Raw genomic sequence first — 24,876 nt, forward strand, 5'->3', positions numbered from 1 at the left:
TCAGCAAGAGACTCCTACACACAATGGCCTTCTGGCCCTAGATAACAGGCTGCTCAGTACTGATCCTTAGACGCCAACCAGCAGTGGCCCTGGGAGCACAGTGGCAATGCACATTCTCAGGCTCCTCTCCAGATCCACTTAACTGGAAACACCCAGCAGGTCAGCAGTCTACCTGGGAACAGCCCTCCTGGAGACTGTGATGAATCCTAAAATGGGACAATCACTACAGGTGTGTTATCCAATTCCACAGCCACTAACTATATGTGGCTATTTAAATTTAAATTAGTTACAAGACGAGGATGATGGCACACTCCTGCAATCCCGGCACTCAGGAGGCTGAGGCAGGAGGATCACTGCAAGTTCAAGACCAGCCTGGGTTACAAAGTGAGCCCAAAGCCAGCCTGAATTGCATAGTAAGACCTTGTCTCAAAAAGACAAAATAAAATTTTTAATCAGTTACAATTTAACACAGGGGCTAGAACACAGCTTGGTGATATGGCAGATTCCTAGCTTGTGCAAGTCCGTGGGTTCAATCCCCAACATCAAAAGAAAATACAAATACAACTTAAAATTCAGGTTCAGGCCAGTAGCATCTGAGCTAGTAATTCAGACAGTGCAACACAGAAAATGTCATCACTGAGGAAGCTCTAGACTACCCTAACATCCCAAATTCTGTATTTATGTTAACTTAAACCCAGGTGTTGGTCACACAACACCAGTTTATGACTTAGCATGTGACTATGACTTAGTAATTTACTTCTATTTCTAAAAAATTAATGTTATTAGGGCCGGGAATTTAGCTCAGTGGCATTAAGAGCCTGCCATGCAAGTATGTGGTCATAAGTTCGATTCCCGATGCAAAAAAAAAAAAAATGTCATCAAGGGGATTAGCAAGAATTCATTTTCAATTTCAACACCTCACTGAGATTTTTATTTTCTTTTTTTGATTTTTTGAGACAGAGTATCACTATGTAGTCCAGGCTCCCTAACCTTGAACTCATGGCAGTACTCCTACCTCAGCTTTCCAAGTGCTAGAATTACAGGAGTGTGCCACTATACTTGGTTTGAGACTTCTATTTTCTCACTGAGTTAAGGTGCTATTTTCTTTTTCCCTTCCTGAATCAAAATCTTGCAATTTTTTTTTTTTTAAACTATATACTTCCTGAAGACTCAGTGCAGGCTTCTTCAGATTTCAGCATATGGGAACAAGGATATTGACCTCCAGGCAAAAAGAAACATCTAGGCAATGAAAACCCGGAGTTGCTCCAAAGCCTGGTGCAAATCACACACGCTCTCCCCAAGTATTCCTAGCTGAGAGACAAGAATGAGACCTATTCCTCACATCACCTTGTGAGCATGTGAACTCCATTTCTGACTCAGGGGAGCCTAACTCAAAATAATAGGCCCAGGTTCAGAGAGTAGCCTTCTTTGGAAGTAGCCCTCATACTATCCTGGAATTTAAAATGAATTTTCATAAGATAAAATGAATCTTCAGGATTTTAATATTGTTACCAAGCTGGGCATGGTAGACATTTGCAATTCCAGCACTTGAGAGGCTGAGTCAGGAGGACTCCCATGAGTTTGAGGCAGCCTGGACTAGGTAGTGAGTTCAAGGCTAGCCTGAATTATATAGCAAGACCCTGTCTCAAAAAACCAAAATAATAATAATAAAAAAATAACTATACACATACACACAGAGTACCACAGAATGCAGAATTCTGAGCAACCATCTTACAAAGGGCTTCTGGGACAGAGGTGGGCATGGGGTACACTTACAACAAGTGTGTGCTGAATGACTGACAAAATGAATGAAAGAAGGGTATGAAGATGTGGTACTTTTGACTTAGAAACCTCTTAATCCTAAAATGCAAATAAAGGAACAGTTCATTACGACACTAAACCACCCTCCTCAAAAGGGGATAAAGGAAATACTTCACCTACTTTGAACATGCGAGGTGCCACGTGAGCGTCCCTTCCAGACCACATCTGCTTAATGAGTTCTGCATAGGCCTCTGCAATCTCCCCTTTCATGCCAAGAGGGTTGTCTCTGTTGATCTCAGCCTCATACTCATCTTTGAGAAAGTAGTCAGTCAGTGGTGCAGTGTTGCTCAGGCACTGAAATAGAAAGCCATCGCCAAACAAATGGGGAAACAGGATAATCAGGCTCCAAAACTCATGGCAGTACTTCTACCTCAGCTTTCTAAGTGTTAGAATTACAGGAGTGTGCCACTATGCTTGGTGTGAGACTTTTATTTTCTCACTGAGTTAAGGCTCCAAAAGGCTATGGAGGCTTCACCCTGACAAAAGCCTCCCAAGCAGAAAACCACAGCCTCAGGAGATCAAGCTGAGAGCCCGCCAGGGGCTGACTCAGGGACATGGTCTTGGAGAAGCCTAATACCTCCTGAGATGTGGTCTTTTCAACTAGCTACCTGAAGGCAAAAGATGAATGTTTTTATTCAATGGGAGATTGTTTTTAAGGTAATGTGTTTTAACAGAAGGGACTGGAAAATTCCAGTGTTTTATGGAAGACAAAATTTAATGAAGCCAAAGCAAAATACCTTATCACAACCAAAAAATGAGGGAAAAATCAGGATGATCAGCACAAAAACCATAATCATACATGTGTATACCAATTGTACCTATTTATAGTAAAAAATGAAGATGGATGCTACATTTTATCAAATAAACTTCCTACATTTACTAAGAATTGTATAGGCTTCTCCTTTATTCTGTGACCAGTTAAATAACAACTATTAATTATTCAGGTATCAAACCAACCTAATTTTCTTGGCACAAACCCTCAAGCGGTATGTTGTATCCCTTTTTTTTGTTATTGGAGATTAAACTTATAACCTCCTTACCATGCAGGTGCTGTACTGCCCCAGCTTCATTATCACTTTAATTAGGTATCATTTAATTGGACTTTCTAAATTTTTTTCAGGTCATTTGCGACTATAGTCATGAGATTTAATAGTCTAAAATTTTCTAACCAGGCATGGTAGGCAAGTCTATAATCCTATTACTCGTGAGGCTAAGGCAAGCGAATCAATGAACGTTCAGGGCCAGCCTGAAATGCATGGTGAAACCCTGTCTCAAAAAAAAGGATAAGTCAATAAATAAAAATTTTTTCTATAAACTTCCTTCTCAGATTATAGTATCAGCACATAATGCCTTGACAAATGATTTGACAGATGTTCTCTTTTTCAATGCTATGGGAATTTAAAGTAGACTGATGTTACCGAGTTCCTGAAATCTTTAAATACATTCACTAGTAAACCTATCCAGTAAAAGAATTTTCTTAGTTGTAAGGCTATTAATTATTGAATCAACTTCTTTAACACAAAAAAAATTTAGATTTTGTTTTTCCTTCTGTAAGGCTGGTAAATGGGGTTTTCAAGGCAACTTGTTCATGTTAACTGAACTGTCCAAATACATAAAGAGTTTTACCATTCCTCAATAATCTTTTTAAATGTAACATCTATTGTGGTTTCTTTCTTCATTCCTGCCATTAGTCATTTTGTATTTCTCCCTGTGAGTCTTCCTAGCAGGTTATTAAAGTTTTTTTTCAAAGAATTACATTTAAAGCCAGATGAGGCAGTACAAACATACAATATCAGCAGGGAGATCATAAACTGAACCCAGGCTATGAAACTTAGTGACTTAATGAGACCCTCTCTCAAAATAAAAAAAGGAAACTGGTTGTCGGGGCACTTGCCTGTAATTCCAGCACTTGAGAAGCTGAAGCAACAGGACTGCCATGAGTTTAAGGCCAGCCTGGGCAATATAGTGAGTTCAGGGCCATTGTGAACTACACAGTGAGACCCTATCTCAAAAAACAAAACAAAATAAAACAGAAGTGAAGTCCTTTGATTCAATTCTTCATTACTGGGGATTTTAAAAAAAGGATCACGTTTGAACCAAGTGAGGTGGAAGATACCTGTAGGAGGATGGCCGGTTCAAGCCCAGACAGGGCAACTTGTGAGATTCTACCTTGGGAAAATAAAAAGGTCTGTGAATGGAGCTCAGTGCAAAGGCCCTGAGTTCAATTCTCAGTACAGAAAAGGAAAAAAAGAAAAAGAAAATCCAAAGGCAATTTGTCTTTTTGAGACAGGGTCTAACTATGCAGCTCAGGTTGGTCTTGAGCTCACATTGTAGCCCAGGCTGGTCTTGAACTCATAATGATCCTCCTGCCTCAGCCTCCGAAGTGCTGTGATTATAGGAGGGAGCCACCATGCCTGGCTTCAAAGACAGTTTGGGCTACTTAGAGTACTACGATGGACCAAAAACCCAGGTCTCAATCTCAAAGAAAAGAAGAATTATGCACACCTGTACACTGCAGCTCAGGTGAGCTTCCATGAGGTAGCGCACTCTGTGGTAATGCTACACACCGTACCATGAAAACTATGTGTTCTTACTCCACAGAGAGAACACTCTTGCTCCACATCTGGACTCTGGACATGCCCCATTTGCTTCCTCCCTTGGCTAATTTTAATCTGTATTCTTTTGCTATCATAGACTATTATCAGGAGCTTAATGGTTTCAGGTGAATCCTGCTAAGAAATCATCAAAACTGAAGGTGGCCCTAGGAACCCCCAAACTTGCAGCTGGCTTCAGAACTTAGGCAGTCTTGGGGAGCATGCAATTCCTGACTGCAGCGGGACCCTAACTCCTGTGGTCTGTAAAAGTCACAGGGCTATCCTATACTGTATGCTCAATGAATATTTGATGAATGAACAAGTGAGGTTTCAAACAAAGATTCTAGGACTACTTCAGTAAGGTGAGGTAATTGACTCTCATGAAAAAGGGGCCATCCAGGGGCTGGGGATTTAGCTCAGCAGCTTAAGTGCCTGCCTTGCAAGCAGGCAGTCATGAGTTCGATCCCTGGTACCGATGAAAAATGAAAAAGACAAAAAAAAAAAAAAAAAAGAAAAAGGGGCCATCCTTCTGTGTACCCTAGCTGAGCATGGCCCACCTGTTCAAAATTCTTACCCCTCCAGAGACCAACCAGAAAGGTATTCCAATACTTTCTAGGGAGATTATACCCTAACAGCCAACAAAATTTTTACTATTTTTTACTATTGCTAACCCTATCTACTTAGGAAGCAGAATCAATAGGACTGAAAATTCAAAGCCACCTGGGCAATTTAGCAAGACCCTGTTTAAAAAGAAAATGATTCAAAACAAACAAACAAAACAAAACAAAACAAAACAGCAAGGCAGGTAGCTGAATAGTAGAGCACTTGCCTAGCATCTTTGGGTTTAATCTCCACTACTGGGAAAGTTTTCTCGTTTCATTTTTATTTTTATTTTATTTTTTACTGTAACACAAACTCAGAATTAAGAATATCTATTGTGGTCACAAGTACTCATGAAGGCTGTTTTTTAGTTTGTTTTGTTTTACTGTTTTAAGAGCAGAATATATTTACTGGGGGGAAAAGCTTCTGTTTGAGAGAGAGACTAAAGGGGTTCCAAGTAGGTTGCCAAGAACTTTGCCTTTTCTAGGGATTTTTCATAGAGCAAAACCACAAGTGAGGCAGGTTTGAAGTGGGAAAAAAATGGGAAATCACAGGTGGGATGAGGTGGGACAAAACTATGTTCAACCAGTAAGATTACAAGTATAACTGCTCAGCTAATATTGATTAAATGGGGATCAAATAGAGAAGCAAATTATGTAGCAAGCAGGCATGAAACAGGAAAAGGGCTCTTCCTGTAGGGAGTTGGGTCAATTGCTCCTCCTAGCTTTCTCCAGGTGATTGATACCTATTTAGAATATCAATCCTTGATGTTTATCGTCAGAAGAATGGGTGCATTTGGTTCATGTTTGTGTTGAGGTTTGATCCTCAGCTGGAGGTGCCTGTCTCCTCCACAGTTGCAAGGTATCCCCTCTTGTGCTCTGGCTCCTTCAAGGGCCTAGTCATATCTGACTGCCCAAAATATTTCTACTTAACTCAGCTGTCTATTACATCCCCCTCTCCAAAAAGTACCCCAAAATGCCGTGAGGGAACAATGGGAGATGACAGATCTAACTGATGAAGTCATTCTTTTTTTTTTTGAATACCAAGGTTTGAACTCATGACTTATACTTGCCAAGCAGGTACCTGTGTCACTGAGCTATACTCCTCGGCCCTGAAGTCATTCTTAACCAAGCCAATGAGGTATGCCCTTTCAAACTACCAAGCCACTAAAAGTAGGTAGAAACTACCACTCCTACCCAAAACTCGTACTCCAGACCACTATTGCAAGACTCAGGACACACTGATTCAGATAATAGCTCTTCCCATACCTGCAAAGCAGAGTTCATGAAGCAGGTATTCCCCAGGTTTCCAAGTCCACAGAGACCAGGCTGGATATGAGAAGATGGTGGTTCCTGGTAATTATACAAAGCGGAGAAGCCAGATCCACTGAAAAACATAACTCATGTCAGCAAAAAAAGTAAGTGCTGCACACATACCCACAGATGTTTTTGGGAGCTCTGCTGGGTCCTCTAGAACTCATGTCCAAGAACAGGCCCCTAATGTAAGTTCTTTCCTCTCCCCTATGCAGCCCTCCAGACCTGATCTTTTTGATGACTAGCAACTGGTAAACACATCTTTAAGGTGAGAAATACTACTTGTATTTTCCTCTTTTGGGCTTTGGTAAGTGCTATTTTTATAGCCTTCTAGAAGGCTATCTGTAGGTGACTTCAAGAACATTTAGATCACTAGGATAAACAGGTTTGCCTCTGGAACCACCCTCCAGACCACACCCAGCCTTGACTGGACCTGAGCATTTACACATAGTCTCTCAACTCATATCTGTCTATGCTATGTGGCAGACACTCCTGAAACTCCTGAAGCAAGTCATGGCCACACAGAAGAGAAACAGAGCATTTGCATAGCTAAGAACCCTCCCCATGCAGCTGTTGTGGCATATGGCCAGCCCATCCTTACACAAATAACTGTAGTTACACCCTCAGCTTCAGCCCCCATGACACAGGCTGTGGGAAACACCAGCTCGCAGGACAAGCAGAATTTGGCTGGAACTAGCAGAGAAACCACATGCAGCATGCTCCCACAGAGAGCTCTGATCCCATGATACTTAACGAAGTGGATGAGCACTCCAGACACAGCTTGCGAAAACTCAGAGAACAGGGATGCAGAGCATGCGTGCCTCTTACCCCCTGCTGATACCGGAACTGTGCACCCCAGAGATGTTAGTGCTATCACCATTTGCAACAGGAGAGGCAGACACTGAGGAACAGGGACTTGCTGATGCTTTTGGAGAGGTAGTAAAATTTCTGGTAGGTGCAGTGCTTGATCTGGGAGAAAGAAGTAGAAATAATACTACTGACTTTTTGCAAAGTACAAGCCTTATTTAAAGCCTTGGATCTCTTCTCAAAAAATAACATTCTCTGAGCCTGGTATAACAGTACATGCTTGTGATCATAGCACTTGGGAGGCTGAGGCAGAACAATCACCTTGAGTGTGAGGGCAACCTGGGCTACAAAGCGCATTCAAGAGCAGCCTGAATCACAAAGCAAGATTCTATCTCAAAAAAAGAAACAAAAGAAAAGAAAAAAAAATTCTGAGGTCATTTAAAATAAACTGTAAAAATCCTCTTGTACTAATACTTCAAGATAAATTATTTAAGTGAGAGTCAAGACATTAATTAGTCTTGCCAGGGATATAGCTCAGTGGCACAGTGTCTGCCTGGCAAACACAAGGTCCTAAGTTTGATTCATTCCCAATACCAAAACAAACAAACAAACAAGACATTAAACTGGGAGGTGAAGGGCTGGGGATTTAGCTCAGCGGCATAAGCCCCTGCCTTGCAAGCAGGCAGTTGTGAGTTTGATCCCCGGTACCCAAAAAAAAAAAAAAAAAAACAAAACTGGGAGGTGGTTCTCATCTATGGTCTCAGAATTCGGGAGACTGAGACAGGAGGATCACTGCAAGTGTAAGGCTAGTCTGGGCTACATAACAAGACCCTATCTCAAAATAAAACAAAAAAAATTTTTTTTAACTAGTTCTTTCTATCTCATTGGTTCACAGGGTCACACACTAAATGTGCCACTGTAACAAACCCCTAAAGATGGACCTTTCTGCTTTTATTTATATACAATAAGCTTCTCTGTATTTTAGGAATTACACATAAAAGGCATACAAAACAGCATACAAAAATGGCAAAAACAACTTTTCCCAAAAATACCCCACACAAATTAAGTATCTGGTTATAGAGATAGGTGCGGTAGCCCACACTGTCATTTCAGCACTTGGGAGGTTGAGGCAGGAGGATCACGTATCAATAGTGATTGCAAGGTTAGTGCCCAAACTATACAGTCAGATCCTGTCTTTAAAAGTTAAAAGCAAAGATAAATAAATAATTAAATAAAAATAAATGAATAGCTGGCTAGGGCACTAGAACAGGAAAATGTCAATTTAGTTCCACAATGCTTTTCAAAGGGAATTATATTTCTTCATATTTGTCAAACACAAGCACCTCCACTGTTTCAAACTCATGTTTTAATACCTTTCACAGATTAATCTGTGGCCTAATCATCCCATATCTTAAATTGCTACCTATTTTATAAATTTATTGGTGGGTTAAAGTTATGAAGTCAGCCAAACATGTTGGTACAAATCTTTAATTCCAGTACTCAGGAGGCTGAGGCAGAAAGATCACAAGTTTGAGCCCAACCTGGGCAATTTAGTAGTCTCTGTCTCAAAAAATCAAAGAGAGGCTGGGAACAGAGCTTAGTGTGAAGGTCCTGGGTTCAATCCCAAGTACCACAAATAAATAATAAACAAGGTATATTGATGTATGCCTGTAATCTCAATACTAAAAAGACTGAGGCAGAAGGATCATTGTGAGTTTAGCTCAGGCTACAAAACAAGTTTAAGCCTGTCTCAAAAAAATGTTCTTTAGACTCTGAAAAAAAAAAAAAAGAATCTTTTAGATCCATTACTGAGAAGCTTGACATCAGCTGGGCATGGTATCACACACTTGTAATTCCAACACTCTTGCCAGGTGAAGTTGAAGGACTACAGGTTCCAACTCACCCTGGGCAACTGAGCAACAGTATTCTCAAAACAAGCAACAAACAAAGCCCAGGGGACACAGCCCATTGCAAAGATCCTGGAGTAAATCTCCAGCATGAGGAGGAGAGATTTATATTGCTCTGCTTTTTCATTCTTCTTTTCCCCTGTTGCTAGGGTCTGAACCCAAGGCCTTCACACTAAGCTGCATCCTCAACCCATTTTTATTTTGAGACATGGTCTCATTAAGTCACTAAATTGAACAGGCAGGCTCAATCCACCTGACTCAGTAGCTTAGGGTGCTGAGGTTACAGGTAGGTGTGAGCCACCATAACCAGCTGTAAGTGGCCAGGTATAGTGGTACATGTCTACAGTCTCAGCACTGGGGGCTGAGGCAGGAGGATCACTATGAGTTTAAGGCCACCCTGGGCTACATGACAACACCATATCTCAAAACATAAACAAACAAAAATCACCCAACCACAAAACCAAATGAAATTCAAACACCAAATATAAGTGACTTGGAATTTTCTCTTCATCTTTGTTATTAATTTCACTCTTCTATATAGACCTATGGGTTTTTTAAAAATGTCATTTTATGTGATATTTGTTTTTTTTTAATTTTTTTTTTTTTTTTTGTCTTTTTCCTTTTTACCGGTACCAGGGATTGAACTCACGACTGCCTGCTTGCAAGGCAGGCGCTTATGCCGCTGAGCTAAATCCCCAGCCCCTTTATGTCATATTTGGCATGCTTTTGGGGGGTTGGAGTTGAGACAGGATCTTGCTATTAGCTCAAGCTGGCCTTAAACTCACTATGTAGCCCAGGCTGGCCTTGAACTTGTATCAATCCTTCTGCCTCAGCCTCTGAAAAGCTGGAATTACAGGGGTGCACCATGATACCAGGCAATATAGAAGTACTCTTACAGGGATACAAATTAATACAGAAAAATTAATACTCTCCATAGTACATTTCTATCATCTCCTTTTTTTATCCCTTCACAATGCCTTCTAGAATTCTTCAACTTGATCGTCCAAATTGTTTAGTCTTCAGCCTCAACCATTCTACTGTTCAAGCTGTGCTCTGAATTCTCTTTCCAAGTATATACACTTGTCCCTATTCATCACTTCAATAATATTCTTCATGCTTATTTCATCTTCTTATGCTGAGAGGAACTTTTTTGCTTTGGTTTGTTTGAGGCAGGGTCTCACTATGTAGTCCAGGCAGGCCTTGAACTCTAAGTGATCTTCCTGCCTCATCTTCTTGGTTCCTGGGGTTACAGGCATACAGCACCAGGCCCACTGAGAGAAGTCTGTTTTTTTCCACTTATGCTGACTATCCTTATCAACCTCTGATTCTAACTCCCTGGGAGTCACCACAGATCACAAACTATTCCTCAACATATCATCCAACAGGCTCCTCCTAGCTAGCATACCTAGCCCCCTTTTGCTTTGAACTACCAACCAACCCTACCTCATAGGCTGCAATCTACAGGCTGTCACTCCAGGTGGTTCTCAGTTTGCAGATTACTGTCCCCTTGCAGAATTTCCAGTTCTAGGGAAGAGTTGACTGCCTAGGTGTGTTAGTTTACTATCACTGTCACACACTCAATGACTTAAAACAATAAATGTACTATTTTGTATTTCCAAAGTCAGAGGTCCAAAATGCTTCTCTCTGAGCTAAAACCAAAGTGCTGGCCACATGGCCAGCTGTATCCCTCTTTAAGGCCATATGAACTGCTAGAGGCTGCCCATTTTCACTGCCCTCGCTCATGATTGCTCACTCCAATTCTGCTTCTTTTCTCACACCACATCAGGAATATTTCATTATAAGCTCACACAGTCACAGGTCCTGCAGATCAGGAGTGGGCATCTCTTGTGGGGACACGAGGCATTATTCTATCTACCACAGCTATTTCTGTCATCTTGTCAGGAAATAGTACCCATGGTTTCTCACAACTGGAGTCCATGACTGGGCTTCCAGGGGTCTGTGAAACTCCTGAAAATATTGACCAATCTTTTTTATGTCTTCATCCATGTTTATCAAGAGAGGCTTCAGTTTTAGTTTTGAAAAGAGCTATGAGGCTGATCACTACAAAACTGAAAGAAGAGAGCAGAGCTCACCATTCTCTCCATAAAGACTGAAGCAGACAAGATAAAAATTCATCAATTCTTTCCTTCTGAAGATATGCACAATTCCATGCATTACATGAATACCTCTGAAATATCTGTGGCCTGGAGTCCAAGTTTAGTAGCTGAAACAATTCCTCATCCAAGTTCCCAGAGCAACAAGGAATAACTGGCAGGGTGGGGTTGAATGAAACTGTCACCTTTAAGTCATACAAGACCCCATGCCTCAGTCATTTTCCTTTTTCCTGCAAAGCCTCTGTCTAAGGTAAGGAAAGAAAAGAGTTTAACAGAACAGCCACCTCGTGGCAGAGCAAGAGGGTCAGATCCTGGCCCCCTTTCTTCCTCCTCCTGTCATTCTCACAGGCAGAGGTTCTCAGCTTTCCTGAGACACCTGACAGGTCTCCTTTCCATGGCTGCCTCACATGCTGCTTACCAAAGGCTGGGGACTTCATCCTGACTCTGAATTCTGGATATGAAACAGTGAATATTCCATTTGATTCACAACAATTTTCCTTAGTACAATTAACCACCTTAGGAAAGAGTGTCTCTATGAGACCTGTGAACTCGGCCACACAGGAGAAAAGGTTCACTTACTTTGACTGCACAGTCTGCCTGGGCCATGTGCCATCTTCATTTTGGGGCTCAATTATTAGCACCTGAAAGGGTAAACCAAATGATGAGAGTGTCACCCACACTTCTGAAATGCTACAGCCAGTGATTTATCACATGCCCTGGGTGAAGTTTCTTGCTTGGTACCCTCCTACCTGGCCTTGGTATAGCCCAGCATCCTGGATAGTGTTGTCCAGCTTGCTCAGCTGCTCGTAGGTATTGCTCGTGTATTTATTCCAAAGCCGAGTTTCACGCTCTGCAGGGATGTTAAAAAGCTTCCGCATTTTTTTCTCAATGGTTGCTAGGGAGAGGCAGAACATCACTCAGGGATTTGGTTTTATGTGTGTATGTGTGTCTGTGTGTGTCACGAATCAAACTCAGGACCTTGTTTGTGCTTGTCATGTAGGCACTGTATCAATGAGCTGTATCCCCCACCACAAGAATTTCTCAATACAAGGATAAACATAGTGTGAACAAACCAGCACCTTCCTCCTCCCTTTTCAGATGTGCACAGGTACTGTGAAATGAAAGTTCTGACAGAAGTCAATCTCCCTGCCTTGCACTTGTATGACTGGAAAATGTCATTATACTTCTCTAGTAACATAGGTCTTACAACAGAGAAGCAACATAGTGAAAAAGCAAGGCTGGCAATGTAGCTCAGGGGTGAGCACATGAATGAGGCCCTGGGTTCAACCCTGAATATGGTGAGAAAAAAAGTGAGAAAACTTTTCTTTGGAGTTAAGACAGATGTGGCTTTATTTATTTTTTTTTTTCCTTAAACAGGTTCTCATTTTGTAGCCCAAGCTGACTTTGAACTCACTGTGATTCTCCTGCCTCAGCTTCCCGATGCTGAGACTACAAGGCATGTGCCACCACATCCATCTCTATCTCATCTTTTTGAGGCATCATGGCACACACCTATAATACTAGCACTGTTAGAAGCTAAGGCAGGATGCAATTTTGAGCCCAGTCTAGCCAATTTAGCCCAGTCTGTCTCTTTCTCTCCATCTTTCCCTCTCCCTTCATGGTATTAAGTTACATACCCAGACATTTTTATTTTTTACTTTGAGACAGTGTCTAAGTTTCCTAGACAGACCTCAAACTTGCTGATTCTTTTGTCTCAGCCTCACAGTATACTGGGATTACAGGTGTGTGCCATCATTTCCAGGTACAAGCCTTGTTCCTAAATAACAAAATTTTTAATGTGCTAGAATACAGCTTGGCTTCAATCCTGAGGGAGAGGGTAGGAGTGTTTACTAAATGTCATTTTCCTGTTGAGAACGTTGTGGTGGTAGTTTTGGATGTGTGCTAGGAATTGAACCCAAGGCACTACACACACTACTGCTACTAAACAACATCAGTCTCTTACTAGAACTTTTTACTAAGTTACATTTTAACTTCTCTAACTCTGCTTTTCTTCCTACTATCCTATGACAGATGGACAAGGACCACACCCAGTGTTCTATAGAACAAGATTCCTATACAAGTCTCTCCACAGGAATCTCCGGAGAACAGGTTCAGGGTCAACATGATCTGGGTAACAGGTTTACAGAATGTACAGCTTCCTTTTTACCAGCCACACTGCCCTACGGGTGTCTTACAACACACCCGGGACTCTAGCCTACTTGCTCACCGATGGTGTCTGCCTTGCTGAAATGGCAACTAAACACGTTGGTGGGGTCACTGTTCTCACAGAGCTTCAGTTCCAGCAAATACACCTCCACTTTGCACTGCTTGACAAACAGGCCATGCTCTATAACCTGGAAACAAGAAGTAGAGTGAAGGAGCAGTGCTTCATAACAAGCAGTCTTTTCTCTGTTCATTTTTTGGGCTTTTTGGTATTGAGGATCAAATTCATGACCTCGCACTTGTTAGGCAGATACTGTGCCACATCTCTGCACTTGGTAGGCAGATGTGGAGCTACATCTCTGGCTACACAGGCAGTCTTAGAAGCAATATATCCCAGTAGCAACAAACAGCAGAAACCTCATTATCATCAGTGTCCTTTGGTCATCAAGGGTTGAGAAGTACCAATTTTTTTAAATTACAGATTTTTAAAGATATCAGCATCTCCTCCAGAATATTAAAAATCTTTTTTCTAGTCAGACATGGAGGTACACTTCTATAATCCCAGCACTCAAGAGGCTGAGGCAAGAGGGTTACCAAGAGTTTGAAAATAACCTGGCTTACATATGAGCTCAAGGCCAGTCTGAACTACTTATGAGACTGTCTCAAAAAATCAACCAAAACTAAATATTTTTTCCTACTTACTAGGACCTACCAAGGGCACTTGATGGGACCACAGAAGAAAGTTTGTGCTTCCAACTCAACAAGATAAGCTCCAACTCTTTCTCCAGAAAGTACATACCTGGCTATATGGAAGAACTGCTGGGTTAGGGGGGTACAGCCCAGTGGGAAAGCACTTGCCTGACATACGTAAGGTTCCAGATTCAATCCCCAGCACCAACAAAACAAAACAAAACAAAACACATACACACACAGAGCAAAAAAGAAACTCCTAACATTAATTTAGAGCCACGCTTATCCATGAAGTCAGATACTGCCCAGAAGTAAAGTCACCATTCACCTCAAATGCAAGACCATGATCACTCCCTTGAAGGATCTGACTGATCAGGAGATTGAGAACATAGGCACAACCCTGAGCTCATGTGGCAGCACCCTAGATGCAGGAGGACACATGTAGGAGGTTAGAATACATCTAAAAAAAAAAAAAAAAAAAAGAAAAAAAAAAAATATATATATATATATATATGTCTATATGTTTTTTTTTTTTTTTTTTTGCTATTTTTGAAACAGGGTCTCATTATGCAGTTCAGGCTGGCCTTGAGCTCACTTTGCAGCCTAGGCTGGTCTCAAACTCACAGCAATCCTCCTGCCTCAGTCTCCTGAGTGCTAGGATTACAGGTGTGCACCACCACGCTCAGCTACCCCCTAAATTTTTGATTCCTAACCATTTTTGGTTCAAACTAGAGAAAAAGACTCTTCAGGCTTAAATAATGACTAAAAGAAACATGGTCTTAGGACTGTAGCACTCTCCTCCTCTGCTAAAATGGAGAACATATATCAGCAGAATGAGAAATTTACCTAGTGTCAAAATATCAGCCGGCAGATGGGCTCTTGTGATTCTGTTCTGGTAAGACAAACAACTGTGGGAGACAAGGTGGTGTCTTCTTGTGAGTCCTGACCATCAGAGCTGCTAACAGCCCATGCCAGAGCTTGCCTGCCCAAAGAACTTTTGTTAACCATGTGACTACCACTTAAACTCAAGGAGAAAAGTGTCAGAAAGGCAATGAAGGTGGTCATAGTATCTGCAGTGTGTGATTCAGTACAGGGCCTCACATGTGCTAGGTAAGCTCTTCACCACAGAACTCCATCCCAAGCCCGCAATTTTTTTTTTTTTTTTTGAGACAGGGTCTTGCTGTGCAGTTCAGGCTGCCCTTGAGCTCACTTTGTAGTGTAGGCTGGTCTCGAACTCGCAAAGATCCTCCTGCCTCAGCCTCCCGAGTGCTGGGATTACAGGCGTGAGCCACCACGCCTAGCTAAGCCCTCAAATATTTTACAATAAATAATTAGGGAATGAGGTGCAGTGGCCCATACCTATAATCCCAGGCGAGGCAACTCAGCAAGACCCTGTCTCAAAATAAAAAAGTTGAGGATGTAGCTTAGTGCATCCTGGCTTCAAGTTCAAGTATTAGGAGGCCAGAGAGGGTAGGAGGGGAACAGTTAAATTAAATTGTTAAGGAAAAAAAAGTACGTTAACTATACGTCCATTTGGTCCTCAGAGCCTTCAGGAAAGCACCCTCACACTGCTGGTTGCATCCCAAGCCAGTGGGCAGTGCTAGGGGCAGCTCACTCTAACACTATCAATGAGCAGCTTCACTCTCCACATACAACCCAGATCCCTTAAGAGAGCCACAAACAAGGGCTCAGTCACCTTCACTCAACCTCTTAAACACGTGCATTTTCCTAGGAAACCAGCACAAGTCAAGTGTCCCCCATAGAGCACACACAGGGACTGACCAGCAAATGTGGCCAATCATATACTCACTTTCCTGACAATGGGCTGCTGGCCTTCCACACAGCCATACCAATTCAGTAATTTGTTCCAGGCCTCAGCTGGGACCAATACATAGTCCAGTTCATCAATTAAGTGTTCTTTCAGGGTCTGACTCTCAGGATCTGGAAAAAGAAAATAGTAACATTCTATACTGGGTGTGGAGGCACACACCTGTAATCCCAGCACTCAGGAAGTTGAGGCAGGAGTATTGTTGTGGAGTTTGGGACCAGCCTGGGCTGTAAAGTGAGTTCAACGCCTGCTCGAACAGGATAGTGAGACCTTGTCTCAAAAAAGAAATGAAAGGCTGGGGATTTAACTCAGCAGCATAAGCGCCTGCCTTGCAAGCACACAGTTGTGAGTTTGATCCCCAGTACCAAAAAAAAAAAAGAAAGAAAGAAAGAAGCAAGCAAGCAACATATTAACTCACTGCTCTTCCAGAAATGTTTGTTTCACATTATTTGTACATATTTTTCATCAATAACAAAGTATTAAAGAGAAAAAAACACAAATCTCACAATTCCATACATTGCTGGGGATTTAGCTCAGCGGCATAAGCACTTGCCTTGCAAGTGTGCAGTTGTGAGTTCAATACCTGGTACCGATAAAAAAGAAAAACGAAAAAGACAAAAAAGAAAAAAATTTCTTACATTGACATAACAGAGCAGACTTCTGACTGGTGTTTGATCTTAGCCATGTTTTCCAAATATTTTACGAGGGACTCCTACTTTTTTTTTTTTTTACTGGTACCAGGGATCAAACTCATGACCACGCATTTGTAAGGCAGGTGCTTATGCCACTGAGCTAAATCCCCAACCCCGATACCTACTTCTTTTAACAATTAGTGAGAAAAGAAACTTGGGTGTGGTGGGGCAAGACTGTAATCCTATCTACCTTGGAAGCTGAAGGGGGAGGATGGAAAATTTGAAGCCAGACTTGACAACTTAGGGACTAAGAGATACTATGTCCAAAAATAAAAATAGAAATAGAAAAATAAACATGAAAATACCAGGCTAGGAACTTAGGGCAGTGCATAGGCCCTAGCAATCCCAGCCCCAACCACAAATAAAAGGAAAAAGAGAATAAAAAATTCCAATTTAAAGCACCTGCCTGACAAAGTCATGAGTTCGATCCCCAGTAGCAACAAAACAAAACAAAAATAAGGAACTTAGAGAATATGCTTAATATGCCACCATTCATTACACAGACACCTAAGAAGGTAAAGTACTCCTAGGATCTGAACTAGACACTCATGGTCTGAAATACACTCCATTAAAAATAAAGCCTAGGGGGCTGGGGATTTAGCTCAGCGGCATAAGCGCCTGCCTTGCAAGCAGGCAGTCGTGAGTTTGATCCCTGGTACCAATAAAAACGAAAAAGACAAAAAAAAAAAATAAAAAATAAAAATAAAAAAATTAAGCCTAGGCAGCACTATATTTTTTTTAAAGAAAGACAAAACAAGATAGAAAACAGGCAGAAATAGTACATACTTTCAAAGAAAAGAAACAGACAGTAATAAATCACTAGCTGATGTATACATATTGTTCCCCTATAAATAGTTGTTCAACTATCCAACAAAAACTAAGTATTATGGCTATCAATTCTATACACTTAGACATGTACGCATTTAACCATATCTACATTTATGCTGAAGCCTAACAGAGCATATTAGATTAAAATCCTTCTGAACAAAGATTAATAATATTATATTATTAATAATATAATAATGTTAATAATATTAATAATTAATAATAACATCATAACACTCTGGAATCAGGATTAGGTACTGCAGTGCCACTTTCTTTCTTTCAAATCATTTCATCATGTGTTATCAGATCAGTGCTCATAAACTGTTTATAGGTTTTACGTAAGCTTGAGTCTTTTTTTTTTTTTTGTCTTTTTCCTTTTTATCGGTACCGGGGATCGAACTCACGACTGCCTGCTTGCAAGGCAGGCGCTTATGCGGCTGAGCTAAATCCCCAGCCCCCTGGCTCTTTATCTTGAACAGTTAACTTGAACACTTATCTTGAACAGTTAAATTAACTTAATTTTGCTGTTGCTTTGTGGAATTAAGGAACAGAAATTTGTTAGGTTTTATTATCTAATAATAGTGATGAAAATTATTACCTATTCAGGCAGAATTTAAGATCTTGTCTTTTAAATAAAAGTTTATATAGTCGTAAATTGTGCATGTGCCAAAAATTTTTCATACTTCTGTGAGGGTGCTGTCCCTTTTAGGAAATACAGTAACTGGAGAATTGATTACATGAATTACATTTTCTAGACGTTTGAAAACAGATGAAGGACCAGAGATATAGCTCAGCGGCTTAAGTGCCTGCCCGGCAAGTGCAAGGCCCTGAGTTCAATTCCCAGCACAAAAAAAAAAAGCTCAGTGTGGTGGCACATGCACTGGCAAGGCTGAAGCAGAAAGATTATCACAAGTTCGAGCTCATCCTGGCTACAAAGTGAGTTCAAGGCAGTCTGACTGCACAGTGAGACCCTGTCTCAAAAAGAAAAAAATAAACAGCTAATTCTGTTTTAAATCTATATTTTTCTGTGGGAGGATATTTGATTTTTTTTTCTTTTTTTTTTTTATCGTTACCAGGGATCGAACTCACGACTGCCTGCTTGCAAGGCAGGTGCTTATGCTGCTGAGCTAAATCCCCAGCCCCCTGATACCTGATATTTTTAACTTTGTTTTTGAGTTTAGTTTTACACAGTGAATTTGTACTGCGGGTTGAGTATCTTCTATCTGAAATGCTTAGTACAAGAATTCTGATTTTTTTTTTTTTTTTTTTTTGTCTTTTTCGTTTTTATCGGTACCAGGGATCGAACTCACGACTGCCTGCTTGCAAGGCAGGCGCTTATGCCGCTGAGCTAAATCCCCAGCCCAAGAATTCTGATTTTAGTTTTTTCCAGACTTTTAGATATTTCTATCTACATAATGAGATATCTTGCATAGTGGGACCCAAGTTTAAACATTAAATCCATTTGTTTCATATTCTTAGTATACACAGCTATTTATTTCATACAGACTTTATACACACAAATAATATTACACAGTATGTTTCACTTTTGGTTGCAACTCCTCACTTGAGGAAATTACATCTGTGGCATAACATCAGCATTGACGATTTTTCAGATTTTGGAGCATTTTGGATTTCAGATTTTCAGATTAGGGATGCTCAGTCTATACCTACTCTTAAAAAGTAAAATCTTTTGTGGAGCTAAGGAATCAAACTCAGGCCTTGTACATGTAAAGGAAACACTTTACCACAGAGGTACATGTCCAGCCCCTAAAAAAGGCTTTTTTTAAAAAAAGCCTTCTTTACAGTAAAAAGGAACGTTTGCTAATTAACACTACCAATTAATATTAACACGATGTAATGGAGGAACTCTTAAGTTTGACGAATTCTCAGAATTGATGGCTTGTTTTACAATAAGATAATGAATTCACAAGCATTTAGAATTTTCTTTTGGGGCTGGGGATATAGCTCAGCGGCATAAGCGCCTGCCTTGCAAGTGTGTGGTCGTGAGTTTGATCCCCGGTACCGATTAAAAAAGAAAGAAAAAAAATTTTTCTTTCATAAATTTATTATTATTTACTGAATCCTACACTATTTCAGAAAAATAAATAAATAAATAAATAAATAAAAAGTTGCCGGGCATGGTGGCTCACGGCTGTAAACCCAGCACTTGGGAGGCTGAGGCAAGAGGATCATTGCAAGTTCAAGACCAGCCTGGGCTACAAAGTGAGCTCAAGGCCTGAACTGCATAGAGAGACCCTGTCTCAAAAAGACAAAAATAAAAAAATAAAAAGTCAAGGGTATAGCTCAGGGTGAAAGGCCTGGGTCTAGCACTTCCTTCCTTAAGGGAGCACCCAAGAAAAACTGATCAACATCCACTATGGTGGCCCCTGCCAAGCTTGTGACAATTAACACCTACTCTAAGAAAGCGGAAGTCACTGCTCTTTCCCAGACCAGTAAGTCATGAAACGGAAATTGCAAACAGTATTCACAATAATACAATTTCTCTGTAAGTCAAGTCAAACAACATAAAAACAAAAGAAAATAAAAGTCAACCATATGTGGGGCTTCCTACTGTCCTCTTAATAGCTTACACCCCATTCCATCAGGTCTTCCACCATTCTTTTTTTTTTTTTCATTTTTATCAATACCAGGGATCGAACTCATGACCCCCTGCTTGCAAGGCAGGTGCTTATGCTACTGAGCTAAACCCCCAGCCCCTAGACTTCCACCATTCTTAAGGACAAATTTCCACCCTGACTCAACTCCACGTTTTAGATTTCTAAGGAAGAAACTAGGGAGCTGTGGAAAAGAAGTGTATGTAGGTAAGTCAGATGAATGGATAAAGAAAATGTTGCATGTATGTATGTATATGTGTATGTATGTGTGTGCATGTGTGTGTGTATGGAGTAGCCTTGAAAGGGAAGGAAATTTTGCTGGACTTGGTGGTACACACTCATTATCTCAGCACTCTGGGAGGCTGAGACAAGAGATCACAAGTTCAAGGCCAGTCTGGGCAACTTACTTAGTGAGACTGTCTCTAAAAATAACAAAGGAGCCGGGCATGGTGGTGCACATCTATAATCCCAGCACTCCAGGAGGATGATATAGAAGGATCTTTGTGAGTTTGAGACCAGCCTGAGTTACAAAGTGAGCTCAAGGCCAACATAAACTGCATAGTGATACCCTGTCTCAAAAAGACAAAAATAAATAATAAATCCCAGCACTCTGGAAGCTAAGGCAGGATTGCCAGGAATTTGGGGCTAGTTTGAGCTACACAAAGAGTTCAAGGTCAGCCTGAGCTATACAGTAAGACCTTGTCTCAATAAATAAATAAATAAAAGGCAGCTTAACTTCTTAAGGATTTCTAAAGACATGCAAATTAAGGACACCTGTTTCTACCTCCTTATACCAGGAAAGACAGGTTCACAATGTCCACGTCACAGATATATAAAACCCCAGTCAGGTGTGGTGGTACATGCCTGCAATCACAGCACTAGGAGAATGAGTCAGGAGGATTACTAAGTTCTAGGTCAGCCTTCTATATTTCGAGACACTACTGTGAGGGGAGAAAAGAAAAGCAAGCTAGGTTATTTCCCAAGTAATCATTTAGCTAGAAAAGCATACTTTACCTGAAAAGAGTCCAGAGTTGTCTATTGGTCCAGGAAACAGGTTATGTTCACCCACATTATACATATCCCAGCTATCAAAGCCCACATACTTCTTCCATTGCTTGAACCATCGGATGTCAATAAGGTACCTAGAGAGAAACAATTTATTACAGCAAAAAAGATTAGTTTCTATAGCTCGCCTTTTGGGTTTCTTGTATCTTTGGTTTCAGTGCTGGGAATTGGAACATGAGATCTCCGGCTTGGTAGGCAAGTGATCTACCACTAATCTGCCTGTCCAGCCACCTTAATCTTTATTATGATTTTTTGACCTCGAGAATATTTAACCCCTACCATAACACACACTCCCAAACAAGGACCCCATATAGCACAGAAGGCTTGGCTTAAAAGCAGGCATCCACTAAGAAGGACTCCTATAATACTAAATATAGCCAGGCATAGTGGTACACACCTATAATCCTAGCTAGCACTAGCTGAAGTCTGAAGCAGGAAGATTGCCAAAGTCTGAGGCCAGCCTGGGCTATATAGTAAGTTCAAGGTCAGACTTAACTGCATAGCAAGATCTTGTTTCAAATAAATAAAAGAAGAAAGCTAAATAAATAAAAGGAAACACAGTTGCAAAATGATGATGTAAATTTGATCCCCAATACTGGAAAAAAGAAAAATAAAATGCTTATTTAAGGGGCCATGGTGCCAAGAATCAAATTCAGGACCTTGTGCTTGCCAGGTAGGCCTAGACCATAATAATGATCTTTATGAAGTATTTGTCCAGGGCGACAGTTTGGTTACACTGCTTTGCTTAACATAAACAGTACTGATTTTCTTTCTCAAAATGGAATACCACCACCACCCAATTCAGTTACCCTTTGAGGACCAAACAAGATAGTATCCCAAAATAACCTGGATTTGGTGATGCATGCCTGTAATGCCTGTAGTCCAGAGGCTGAGGCAGGAGGAGCTCAGTGAATTCAAGGGCACGCTGGCCTGATTGAGACTCAACAGTCCTCTTGTCTCAGCCTCTGGACCCTCATGCACAGTTCATTTCCAACTTACTGCTTTTTATACTTAAATATAAGCAAATCTAGTGGCTCAGTGGCAACTTTCCTGAAACCAAAAGAATCCATAAATACATCCATAGGCCCAACACTTGCGAGGCTGAGGCAGGAGGATCACAATGAGTTTAAGGTCAGCCTGGGCTACACCAGGGGAGTCCGGGGCCAGTTTGAACCACACAGTGAGATCCTATCTCTCTCTCACACTCACACACACACACACACACACAAACCCATAAAAACCCAGCACTCGGGAGGCTGAGGCAGGAGAATTGTTGCGAGTTCAAGACCAGACTGGACTACAAAGTGAGCTCAAGACCAGCCTGAACTGCATAGCGAGACTCTGTCTCAAAAAGACAAAAACAAATCAAAACAAAACAAAAACATAAAAATCTAATTATATTTTAAAAGTATAAAATAGCTATTTTATAGCCAAGACAGGGACTGGCAATGTGGCTCAATGGTGAAGCTCTTGTGTTGCGTGCACAAGGCCCTGAGTTTGATTCCCCAGCACCACCACACACACACAAAAGAAGAAAAAAACTTTGTAATAATTAAGACAGAAGGGGAGGGAAATTTTTGTGAAACAACAAAGCACAATTATATTAGTGAGTAGTTTAAATTCTTTTTTTTTTTGGTCTTTTTCCTTTTTATCGGTACCTGGGATCAAACTCACGACTGCCTGCTTGCAAGGCAGGCGCTTATGCCGCTGAGCTAAATCCCCAGCCCCGAGCACTTTAAATTCTTAAAGACATGTCAGAAGGTCTGGCAACTTTCCTGAAACCAAAAGAATCCATAAATACATACAAATCTCTATAAAATGCTGTTTTCCATTCAAATCTCTTGACCAACACCATCCACACACTTATATTGCGTGATTTTAATCTATTTTAAACTTATCATGCTTTTACTTAGTATTCTTTATATATATCACCCTTTGCAGAATAGGTACAAAAATACTTCAGCTTGCTTTTCACAGCTTGGCTACGCAAAAAAAAAAAAAAAAAAAAAAAATCACCATAAACAAAAGTCATGTGTGAGGTACAAGCCTGTAATCCCAATACTGGGGAGGCTGAGAGAGGATAGTTGTCAGTTCAAGGATAGCCTAGGATATATAGTTAAGTTCAAGGCCAGCCTGAATCACAATGACATTCGGTCTCAAAAAAAAAAAAAAAAATGCAAAAAATGCTGGGGATGTAAAAAAAAAAAAATGCTGGGGATGTAGTTCAGTGCACACACACACACACACACACATATATATTACATGAATTACTCCTGTTTCTCTTCCTTGCTTAAATTCAATGCAAATCCTAGCCCTAGTTTTCTACTACCACACAGTAACCACCCAAAAACCTCTCCACTACTGCAAAGTACTGTCTTTTCTACTGCATCTATTAGAAGGCCTCGTATCTCTCATCTTTGTTCTTCTAAAGCTGAACTTTGAATTTTCTGTCTTGCTCCAGAATCTAGGTTATACTGCTGCCACAATTACTTTTGACGTTTCCTACCAAACTAATCTGGGACTTTCAGAATTTGTTCAGCTTCCGACCTTGACTCGTGTTCTGCAATTTACAAGTTACAAAAAGTATCCACTTCTGATCTTCATCTCAAACCACTGATGGTAGCAAACCACAAATTGCTACCCTGCTTTTAACAGTAAGGAATGGAGGGCGTCTGGACAGCTTCACCCAAGGTCACACAACGAGTCCCCTCCGGTGAAGCGAGTCCTCTTCTCAGGGTCGCCTGAGCACTCCTTTTTCTACATCCTACAGTCCCCTCCCCGCCGGTCGGCAGGACCCCTAGGACTCCGAATGGGCCGAGGACGCTCCAGTGCCACGCGCAGCCTTAAGTCCCTCAGGGTTCCTCTCCCGAGGGGCAAATGTCAGGCCACTCTATTACTGTCACAGACACCACCACTCCCGCCCGACCCCCACCCCAGCCAAGAACGGCCTGGCTCAGCAGCCAGAACCACAGCTCCGGACTCTGAGAGGCGCAGGGCGTCAGGTGCTCACCACTGCGCGCCCCGCTGAAGCGTAGTTCTCAGCAAGGCCCCGAGCTCGGATTTCTGGGTCTCCACATCCGGTGGCTCACTGCAGCACTGGCCTTCCGCCATCTCGTCTGCCGCCCCGGCCTAGCCGGCCCGGACATCCGCCGCGCCCACGCACGCACGCACGCATTCGACGCTGCCGTGCGCGCGCCCTGTCGGACCCGAGCCTGAGCCTATCCAGCCTGCAGCTCTAGCTTTCTGCCCTCCCTCATGCGCCGCCTCCCTGCCCATGCCCAGCGTAGCCCGGAGGCTCGTGGAGCAGTGGCCACCGCTCACTGCACATTGCGAGGGCTTCCCGCTGCCTGCCGGGGCTCAAGGAGGCATCCGCGAAGGTCTCCGAGGCTTACGTAGCCCGCGATCTCAGGTGCTCCGGCCGCAGGCCCTTCAGCTCATTAGCCTCTCCATCCGGACCTGCACCGAGGCGGAGCGCTAGGTCCTAGAACTCACTTTACTCGTCCTCACTCCTTGTCGTTCCACTTTCAGCTGGAGTCCTGCCCCGCAGCTCTACTAAGTTGTAGAAGAGCGCGCCGACACGTGGGTCTGGGTCTCGATGGCTTGGTCTGAATACTGCAGTAGCCTCCAAAAGTCCAGACCTAGCATAGTTGGCCCTGTAGCAGAGTCATCCTGCCCTGCCCAGCGCAGGGAGTTCCCGTGGTGGTGGTGGTGGTGGTGTGGTGGTGGTGAAGGGACCAGAGACACTGATTGATAGGGCACCGCTACACTAAGTGCACCGGTATCTGCATTTGTTCCTAGCAAGCGCAAGGTCCTAAGTTCAATTCCTAGTACAAAAAAAGATA

The 24,876-nt window shown here is 41.8% G+C and overlaps 1 protein-coding gene across 4 annotated transcripts in view; it reads right to left on the minus strand.

Annotated features, from left to right (window-relative positions):
- The window catches only part of Usp4 (ubiquitin specific peptidase 4), a 47,637-nt gene extending 23,428 nt beyond the window's left edge, over window positions 1-24,209 (minus strand). For 2 of the 4 annotated variants that reach the window (XM_063248845.1, XM_063248847.1), the window contains exons 1-9: window positions 24,045-24,209; window positions 20,984-21,111; window positions 15,820-15,950; window positions 13,384-13,510; window positions 11,906-12,051; window positions 11,736-11,797; window positions 7,157-7,297; window positions 6,284-6,401; window positions 1,942-2,115 (exon numbers count right to left, since the gene is read on the minus strand). In XM_063248845.1, the coding sequence (XP_063104915.1) occupies window positions 1,942-2,115; window positions 6,284-6,401; window positions 7,157-7,297; window positions 11,736-11,797; window positions 11,906-12,051; window positions 13,384-13,510; window positions 15,820-15,950; window positions 20,984-21,111; window positions 24,045-24,145 (1,128 nt within the window). In that variant the 5' untranslated portion in view covers window positions 24,146-24,209. Of the gene's footprint in view, window positions 1-1,941; window positions 2,116-6,283; window positions 6,402-7,156; window positions 7,298-11,735; window positions 11,798-11,905; window positions 12,052-13,383; window positions 13,511-15,819; window positions 15,951-20,983; window positions 21,112-24,044 lie in introns of those variants that run through there. The other 2 variants (XM_063248846.1, XM_023560232.2) reach the window with 2 other exon arrangements.
- Window positions 24,210-24,876: the final 667 nt, after the last annotated feature.

The sequence above is a fragment of the Cavia porcellus genome, unplaced genomic scaffold (assembly GCF_034190915.1).
Source record: "Cavia porcellus strain 051 isolate PalLab524CR breed Dunkin Hartley unplaced genomic scaffold, mCavPor4.1 scaffold_5, whole genome shotgun sequence".
Lineage (NCBI taxonomy): Eukaryota > Metazoa > Chordata > Mammalia > Rodentia > Caviidae > Cavia > Cavia porcellus.